General features: G+C 39.4%; 1 protein-coding gene across 1 annotated transcript; it reads left to right on the top strand.

Moving 5' to 3' along the window:
• The first annotated feature begins 116 nt into the window (after nucleotides 1-116).
• drd2l (dopamine receptor D2 like) lies at nucleotides 117-9,744 on the top strand. The gene is made up of 8 exons (XM_088998825.1): nucleotides 117-653; nucleotides 2,184-2,564; nucleotides 3,660-3,769; nucleotides 5,573-5,709; nucleotides 5,786-5,970; nucleotides 6,602-6,685; nucleotides 6,776-7,106; nucleotides 8,495-9,744. The coding sequence occupies exons 2-8, from the start codon at nucleotides 2,214-2,216 to the stop codon at nucleotides 8,689-8,691; spliced, it is 1,395 nt and encodes a 464-aa protein (XP_088854951.1). The 5' UTR covers nucleotides 117-653; nucleotides 2,184-2,213; the 3' UTR covers nucleotides 8,692-9,744.
• Nucleotides 9,745-9,784: the final 40 nt, after the last annotated feature.

Genomic DNA, 9,784 nt, shown 5'->3' with positions numbered 1-9,784 from the left:
AACTCTCAAGGACACCATTTTGATGTGACTTTTTTAATGCGTGTGTGTGTTCCATTTTAATGGGAATTTCCTGTCCTTTTTGTATGTTTTTTTGTTGTTGATCTCTGAGGCTTTTTTCCAGGGTCCATTTGTGTGCGAATTTTGAGAAATGCTAGATTTTTTCTATTTTTTTGGTAAAGTAGGTGCGGGAATTTAAGTTTATTCTGGCGGCGGTTATGTCTTTTTGTGTGGACTTTGTCAATTTTGACTTGAATTATTGTTTATTTTTTTGTGGTAGCCATTTTACATTTTTCGCGGTCGATTTTGCTCATCTAATATGACCGAACGGTCGGTGTTTTCTTCAGCCTGCCTTCGATTGGTTAATTCGCCTGTCAGTCAAGCTATTCCAAGTCCCTCAGGTGTGCTTCGGTTCCCTTCCGCCAATGACGTGTCAGTTCCATCTCGAACACGTCAACAATGCCCGCCTCTCTAAGGCGCCCGGAGCACACAAACTTGGCGAGTGCCAGAAGACTGAAAACGGGCGGCGAGAAAGAACCTCCCCGGCTCCACAGTGGGGGTAGCTCGATGCGAGCTACCGCCGTCGAGGCTCCTTACGCCGCCTTGTTTCGTCCGACGGGGCGCCGACGGATGAGCGAACCGACACCTACCGCCGGGTACGTCCTCTGTTCAAGCGCTATATGGAATGAGACACTTTTCTGATTTTAACGCCGTTATCGTCACTGAAAAAAAAATACTTCGCACTTGGTACAATAAAACGAGTGGAACGCTAAAACGTTTAAAATTCAGATCCCAGAATTCACTTTGAATTTGAATTGCTTATAGTTATGCTTCTGCCTTAATTCTTTGTGGCTCCTTTCTCAACTTTTACGTTCATTTGACAGATTTGATTTGGAATTAAAATTACATTCATATTAGCCATGATCGTTTTCGGGCTTTTTAATTTTCCAAATAAATGCTTGTAGCCAAGCTAGTTGTAATATGAGAACGTTGAAACTAGAAGAGGAGAGCCTTTTATAATTGATATATATAAACCATCGATGAGAAGGTTTCTTCATCTGTACTTGTTTGAAGGTGTCGGACGTTTCGCTTCTTGTCCAAGAGGCTTTGTCAGCAAACTAAAATTTGCTGGTAGTTCAGATGACAGCTGAAGAAACCTTCTCATCGATGGACCACTCCTGTATGACTGAGATCTTACACAGATCAGAATCAGAATCAGAATACCTTTATTCGTCCCGCAATGGGGAAATTTGCATGATATATATAAAATAAATTCTGGCATTGTAGAAAATGGGTTCTATTTTTACAAAAATTGAATTCAAAGTCTTGATTTTTTTTCTTCATTATTTTAGATATACACACTCTGCTTTTTGAAGTTATTTGTTTAATGCTGGTTCTACGTCAACATTTAACTCATTGACTGCCAGATGTGCAAAAATGTGTCCACTCCAGTGCCAGGGTTTTTGTCATTGTCACTTGAATTCCAGGACCCACAGATTATTGAGTTGTAGGATGACATAAACATTCAATCAAGTGTAGAAACCCTTTGACTATCTTCTTTCATCAGAAAAAAGAGTTAATTACTAAGTTATATAGGTCTGGAGTTATCTGAGCTTGAAATGGTGGCGGATGTCCCAAATATAATGCAATACATATGTATTGTTTTATATTGCGCCTCATTTCAAGCTCATATAACTCCAGACCCATATCATTTAGGAATTAACTCATTTTTTTGTGATGAAAGAAGAGAGTCTAAGATTCCTAACGGAATTGAATATTCGTGTAGTCTTAAAAGTCTATATTGTGTGGGTTTTGGAATTGGAGTGACAATGACAAAAACCCTGGCACTGGGTGGACACATTTATGCATATCGTCTGCCAGTTAATTAGTTTTGCTGCTCTTTCTTGTCTCTGCTTGCCAAGTGGCCAATTAATTATATGACAAGTCGATTAAACTCAAATGCTGGGAAGAAATTTAATGGCGACAAATCCTTCGATGACTTTGACTCGACGGGATGAGATTTCATTTCGACTTGAACGAGATTTCATGACCCGACGTAACATTCGGAGGATCAGCGAAGAAAGCGAAAGGTTTCCTTCGGGCGTTCCCGATTGGGAAGGTATTGATCGGGCACTCTTGGCTTTGAAAATGAGCTATCCGTCTTGTTTTGCATGCCGGCTTTTCAGAGCGGACGTGTCCACTGAGGAGGCAACGCCATGACTTCCCCCAAGAACTCCGTTCTTCTCCCCCCTCCACCTCCCCCCTCCTCACCCCCAACCCTCCATCTCAACACCTCGCCGGCCCTGGCGGCCGCCGCCCCCTCCTACGTTCCGCTGTCCAATTGCAGCGGAGGATTGTCGTCTTCGCCGTCGTCGCCGCCGTACAACTTTTACGCCGTGCTGCTGGTGATGCTGATCTTCTGCGTGGTGTTCGGCAACGTGCTGGTCTGCGTGGCCGTGTCGCGGGAAAAAGCCCTGCAGACCACCACCAACTATCTCATTGTTTCCCTGGCCGTGTCCGACCTGCTGCTGGCCACCTTGGTCATGCCCTGGGGGGTCTATCTGGAGGTAGGACGGCGAAGGCTTACTCAGACCTTTCATACCTACATTACATGTTCATCCGTCATTTCCTTTCCTGAAGACTGTCAAAACGGACCAAGCTAAAATTGCTAGCGGATATTTTACTGAGCAGTTGTTGCTGGGCAGACTATACGGGGCGGAATCATTTGTGCCCCACAGCTCGATTGGCCACAAATTTGACATTACAACATTATGAAATGTGATTTTTTTTTTTGTTCATTGAAGATTGTCAATTGTAAATCCGGATCACCATCGTCGAACATCTGCTGTGGAAAATGGTGGATGGAATGTTTGTTTGGCTCGGCGTCTATTCGGGAATTGACGCTCTTGTCTGAAGCATTATCATTTGACCCTTACAGCGAATAATTTCAAAATGTAAGAGTGACTAATTGTGAACTTTGTCCTCCAACTATAGGTAACATCCGAGTTACGACCGGGTTCCGTTCCGAAAAAAAAAAAAACGGTCGTAAGTCAAAATCCATTCAAAATGGCAGACATGACGTTTTCACGACAGGATAATATACCATGTCATTGTGTTGTTTTCAGTTCATTGATAAATGTGATCACTTTTAGTGTCATTTTTATCAATTTTTATTTCGTATTATCGATTTTTATGACTATAACTGTACCTGTAATGTATACAAAACTGTTCACTGTACAGTTCATTTATAACTGTTATACTTACCTTTTAGTGTCGTTTTTTATCATTTTATGTCAAAATCGCTCTCCCTGCTAACGGCCAGAAAAGGAAAAAGCAGTGTACAGATGTTGCTGAGACAGTATCTGCACAGTATAACTACTGCATTGAGTGTAGTTACGTAGTAGATTGCTGTGCGAGTGTGTGACATGCTGGCTGGCCAAAATTGTAGTACGCGTTGCCGGCTGTTTGCACGTTGTGGTGCCCGGCGTAGGGGAAAAAAAGGGTCTGGCGATCTTGGCGGTAAGTACGGGTGGTCGTAACTCGAGTCGGTCCTAACTTGGATGTTACCTGTCTTCCTGTTGGGGAGGGGGGTCTAATTAATCACATTGCATAAGATGCAATAGATGGGCCGATTGCCGCCGTCTGATTGGGCGTGTTTGAAGGTGGTGGGCGAGTGGCGCTTCAGCTTGATCCACTGCGACATCCTGCTGACGCTGGACGTGATGATGTGCACCGCCAGCATCCTCAACCTGTGTGCCATTAGCATCGACAGGTATGCGACGCTCACAACCTCGACTGTGACTCACTTTTACAAAAACATTTTCAAAATATATGATTCAGTTCGGGTTTTGGATGTGTGCGCTATGATTTGAGGACGTTTTGATTTGGAAATTATTTATATTTTCTCTTATTTATTTATTTATTTATTTATTTATGTATTTGTCCATTTCTTTATTTTTATTTCTATATGCATTTATTTATTTGTCCATTTATTAATTTTCATTTATATTTGTTCATTTATTTATTTTCATTTATATTTGTATTTATATGTGTCCATTTATTTGTATTTATATTTTTAATTATCAATTTACTTGTCCATTTTTTCATTTGTATTTATTTATGGATTTATTTATATATTTGTCCATGTATTTAGTCTTATTTATGTATTTATTTATTTGTCCATTTATTTTCACTTATATTTGTATTTATTTATTAATGTATGTATTTACTTGTCAATTTATTCATTTGTATTTATTTACGGATTTATTTGTTTTTATTTATTTGCCTTTATTTATTTGTCCATTTATTTAATTGTATTTATTTAATTTTATCAATGTATTTTAATGTGTAGTTATTTATGTATGTACTTATTTGTCCATTTATTGATTTTCATTTATATTTGTATTTATTTATGTATGTACTTTACCGTCACAGACAAGTATAGGTACTATAATAAATAAATAATCACAAATACAATGCAATAAATAAAATGCAATTAAAATAAATAGAAATAAGAGAGAGAGCTACACAGAAAATGCAATTTTAAATAGGTGGCTTTTGAGATGAGATTTGAAGGTGGGAAGAGAATCCATGTTATGTATTTATTTATGTATGCATGTGTGTATTTATTTGTCCATTTATTTAATTATTTCTATTTTCACTTATGAATTTACTTGTCCATGCATTCTTATTTATTTATGGATTTATCTGTTTTATTTATTTATTTTCATTTATATTTTTATTTATTTATTTATGTATGTATTTATTCGTCCATTTATTTATTTGTATTCATATTTTTACTTATGAATTTAATTATCCATTTATTCATTTATTTACGGATTTATTTGTTTTTATTTATATATGTATTTGTTTATTTATTTGTCCATTTATTGGATTGGATTTGCCTTTATTAGTCTCACAGTGGAGAAATTTTCATTTATATTTATGTATTCATTTGTCCATTTATTTATTTGTATTTATATTTTTACTCATGAATTTACTTGTCCATTTATTTATGTATTTTTTTGTTTTTATTTATTCATTTGTCCATTTATGTATTTTTATTTATTCATTTGTCCATTTATGTATTTTTATTTACGTATTTATTAGTCCATTTATTCATTTATTTACGGATTTTTTTTTTAATTTATGTATTTATTTAGTTGTTTGTTTGTTTGTCCATTTATATATTTTTATTTACATATGTATTTATTTGTCCATTTATTCATGTATCTATGTATTTTTATTTATTTATTTGTATTTCTATTTTTACCAATTTATTTATTATCCACTTGTCCATTTATTTATTTGTATTTATATTTTTACTAATTTATTTATGTATCCATTTATTAATTTCTATTGGTGTATTAATTTATTTTTTACAATGCATCGTCTTCTGCATCCTGATTGGCTAAGAGAACAAATGTCAACAGTCTGGGCACCTTGTTTCTGTACGACTTTGCAAATTTACGTTTGCTACGAAACCTGATTTTGATCTTTGCTTTTATCCTATAGGACAGTTACGTATAATAATAATATTAATAATAATTGTAAAAATGTTTTTTTTTGCCCGCAGGTACACGGCGGTGGCCATGCCCTTGTTGTACAACACGCGCTACAGTTCCAGGAGGAGGGTGGCGCTGATGATCGCCGCCGTTTGGTTCCTGTCTTTCGCCATCTCTTGCCCGCTGCTTTTTGGACTCAACAACACGGGTAGCGCACAGAATATGTTTTTTTTTTTTATTTTTATGAGCTCCAGATGATGTCACTGCGTTTTCCTACTTCCCAGCGGAGCGCGAAGGCACCACGTGCAGTTTCGCCGACCCGGCCTTCGTGGTGTACTCGTCGGTGGCGTCCTTCTACGTGCCCTTCATCGTCACCCTGCTGGTGTACGCCCAGATCTTCGTGGTGCTGCGCCGGCGCGGGCGACGCGGGCGAGGCGGACGATCCCAGGAGACGCGGCGCCACAGAAAAGTAGCGAGGGGAGGGGGCTTTTGTTTTTATGGATATATTTATTTGTTTATATATTTCTTTTTTCTATTATTTCTATTCGTCTGTTTATCTATTTCTTTAAAAAAAAATGTTTATTTATTTGTCCATTTATTTTTATGTATTTGTTTTTTAATTCATTTATATGTTTATCTATTTGTGTTTTCCTTGTTTGTTTATATCTATTTGACCATTGATTTTTATTTGTTTGTTTTGTATGTATTTATCTATTTATATATTTATTTATGTCCATTTATTTTGATGTATTTGTTTTTATTTATTCATTTATGTTTATTTATGTTTGTTTACTTGTTTATACATTTATTTGTTTGTTTATCTACCTATTTGTCGATCTATTTAATTTGTTTGTATTTATTTATTGATCAATGTCTGATTGCCCCATTTGCCCTGGTATCACCTGATCAGCATAACTAAGCCTATGTTGCCTAAGAAGTCTTTGTAGAACGATCCAAATTAAACCTCACCCCACCATTGCGATTTAGTGGAGGGTTTTGCTGTTTTATGAAAATAGCTTCCTTTACTCGCCTCGTCTATTTGTTTTTATTTATTTATCTATTTATCCATGTATTCGTTTATATCTGTTTGCGTCTTCCAGAGTAAATGTACGCAGCCAGAAGACGTGAAGCTCTGCGCCTCGATCCTGAGACCATCCACGGCAGGTCCCCAACGCAAGCGGGTGGTGAGTCTTCCCTGTTTTTCATTTTTTGAGATGCAAGTCCCTCCCACCTCTGTGATGACGTCATGAAATGTTGCATTTGTATATTTGGAGACGCTAGTGAAAGAGGCGGTGGTGCACCCCCTAGAGGTGGAGCGCCGTCTTTTCCTGCCGCAACCCGAACACAGCGCGGCCGCGCCGCCCGGCGACCGGGCGACGCGCCCGCGTCCCGACCGGGCGACCATCTCGCTGTCCGTCTCGGTGGAGCCCGCCTCTTCCCTCCCGGTGAGGCGCTCTGCCCTGATGCCCCGCCCCCCCACGCTGCAGGACGGCACGCGGGGCCGCGAGGGCTGGCGGGAGCGCGGCGGCGCTAAGGAGAGATCCAGGGGCAGGATGTCGCAACAGAAGGAAAGGAAGGCCACGCAGATGCTCGCCATTGTGCTCGGTCAGCAAATATCGAGAATAAAATATATACAGGTAACATCCGACTTACGACCACCCGTGCTTACGACCCCGACCTCCAGAACCTATTTTATACATTTTAATTCTAGCGCCTGGCACCGCAACATGCTAGTAGGCGGGCAACGCATACAGCAATTTGGGCCAGCCAACCAGCATCTCACTCTCACACAGTAAGCGACCGTGCGATGGCACCAGAAGGTGGAGTTAGCCAGTCATTTGACCTTTGGACATACGACCATTTTGACTTACAACGCTTTGGTCGGAATGGAACTCGGTTGTAAGTCAGATGTTACCTGTACATAATATAACATAAAAATCGTACAGTGATACCTCGGTTTACGAACCCTTTGGCTTACAAACATTTCGGTTTACGAACGTTAAATTTATGAAAATTTAACCTTGGCATACAAACTATTTTTCGGGATACGCGCGGAGCGCCACAATGAGTGATATGTCGTTCGCAAACAAGCCCGTTCTCCTAACAAGAAAATGGCAGCCGACTTGTTTTTGTCCTCTATTCCCCGCCCCCAGTCTTCGGTTAAAGCCACGTGATTGGTCAATTCAAAGGCGGAGGATAGACTCCAAGGTTAAAATATCCCATCAATCAGGCTCCACAAATAACCCGCACAAGCCATCTGTACACTTGATACAAAAAGCTATCAACCCAGTGAAACAGAACACAATTGATGAGGAACTAGGTAAAATTATTGCAGAGAAAGCACCTACAAGGGATCATTCCTCAAGATGGTGAAAGAAGAAGGCTACGTTCCTCATCAAGTGTTTAATGCTGATGAAACCGGCCACTCAAGCATCAACGACCATCAAAGTCAGCTTTACTGTCAAATATGCTAATATGCATGACATACAGCACACAAAGGTAAATAAAATGACTTTATTTTACAGTTCCGTTTATTTCTTTAATTGCAGTCCTAATGGAATGTGACTCTCCTTCCAAACAGCAATTCCCACCCTCCGGCCTCCCACCCCATTCCATCAAGCCATCAACAATCATCACAAATGTAAATAAAATGACTTTATTATACAGTACAGTGTATTTCTTTCATGACAATATCACATTTATTCTACATAAAATGAGGTATATTTTGTGTAGCTTATTTAGTTGAAAATTATGTTTTACAGAGACCTGGGAACGGATTATTCTCATTTTAATGGTTTCCGATGGGAAATTATTTTTGGGATACACACTTTTCGCCTTATACACTCTGTCTGGGAACCAATTAAGTTCGTAAGCCAAGGTATCACTGTACTTCTAGTGAAGAGAGAAACCAAACAGGATGGCGATGGCGCCAATGAAGACGCTGTTCTTTACCCTGTGTATGAAGACAAATCTTTTACTATCGCCCCCTCCAGGCGTGTTCATTATCTGCTGGCTGCCCTTCTTCTTGACACACGTCCTGAAGGCTCACTGCGCCAGCTGCTGCATTTCGCCGTCGCTGTACAGCGGCGTCACGTGGTTGGGCTACGTCAACAGCGCCGTCAATCCCGTCATTTACACCACCTTCAACGTGGAGTTCCGCAAGGCCTTCATCAAGATCCTCCTCTGTTGAGCGCAGTTTTTCTTTGCATTTTGAAGATTTTCATATCATAATAATAATACATTTCATTTTTAAGCGCCTTTCAAAACTCAAAGTCACTATACAGTCACAGGATAAGTTTTTCTCTGGGTGAGAAGTGGCAGCCACACGCGCCAGCGTCCACTCAACCCGGAAGTAAATGGGTAATAAGCTAGCTAGCCAGCCAGTAGATAGCGAATAGATAGCCAACAGATAGCTACCTAGCCAGCCACCTAGATAGCTATATCGCTGTTCATTTTGGTACTATAAGTGCAGTGTTATGGCCAAATATAACCCGCCACATCATTTTATTCGGCCCGCGAAGGCCAATCAAGCATGTCAAATGCCATGATCCTCATCGAGCGAGCTAGCTAGCTAGCAGGCAAGCTAGCGAGCAACCTAGCGATCGAGCTACCTCGCGAGCAAGCTGGCAATTGAGCTACCTAGGGAGAATGCTAGTGATCGAGCTAGCTAGCGAGCAAGCTACCTAGTGAGCAAGCTAGCAAGAAGGCTAAGGAGCGAGCAAGCTACCTAGCTCTCTTTGTATTCAGTTAGCTGGCTAATCCCGTACACGTTCCAGTGGCTTAAAAATATTACATTTTTAACTTTTTAGGAATAAAGCCTCCGTTTTTGTTTTTTGTAAACACTACTATATTTTACAATTCATTTTTTTGTCTTACAAGATGATAGCTATTAAAATGATATATTAGAATGTACAGCCACAAACACATCAGGGATATTATATGTTTAAGTTTTCATAATACATGTATTTAGATCCTATTTTGATGTGACTTTTTAAACCGTCTATTTGAGTTTAGTTTTATTTTTTTATTTGTTATGTGTAAGTCTCGTCATCGTCTTCTTTTCCTTTCGGCTTTTCCCGCCACAGCGAATCAGTGTCCGCCATCTTCATAGGTTTGATCCAAAAGTTATATCATGTAACATGAAATATTTCTAAATAAAAACACAATGGTGTGATAAACAAGTTCTTTTCTATTCTACGAATGTTATTTTGTGTAAAACTTTCGGGAAAGCGTTTTCATACAGGTGACAAAATGTTAAAATTTGCCGTTCTTGTGTGACAGCG

Source organism: Hippocampus bargibanti, linkage group LG06 (assembly GCF_051943395.1).
Source record: "Hippocampus bargibanti isolate YZ-2025 linkage group LG06, ASM5194339v1, whole genome shotgun sequence".
NCBI classification, from domain to species: Eukaryota; Metazoa; Chordata; class Actinopteri; order Syngnathiformes; family Syngnathidae; genus Hippocampus; species Hippocampus bargibanti.
The sequence above is the reverse complement of the archived record's forward strand: the minus strand, read 5'-3'. Positions and strand labels throughout refer to the sequence as shown.

Bases quoted from the DNA above. Each gene is read 5' to 3' on its own strand.
- drd2l (XM_088998825.1), top strand. From the start codon at position 2,214: ATGACTTCCCCCAAGAACTCCGTTCTTCTCCCCCCTCCACCTCCCCCC. The intron at 5,971-6,601 runs GTAGCGAGGGGA...TGCGTCTTCCAG, and splicing joins AGACGCGGCGCCACAGAAAA to AGTAAATGTACGCAGCCAGA. The intron at 6,686-6,775 runs GTGAGTCTTCCC...GTATATTTGGAG, and splicing joins GTCCCCAACGCAAGCGGGTG to ACGCTAGTGAAAGAGGCGGT.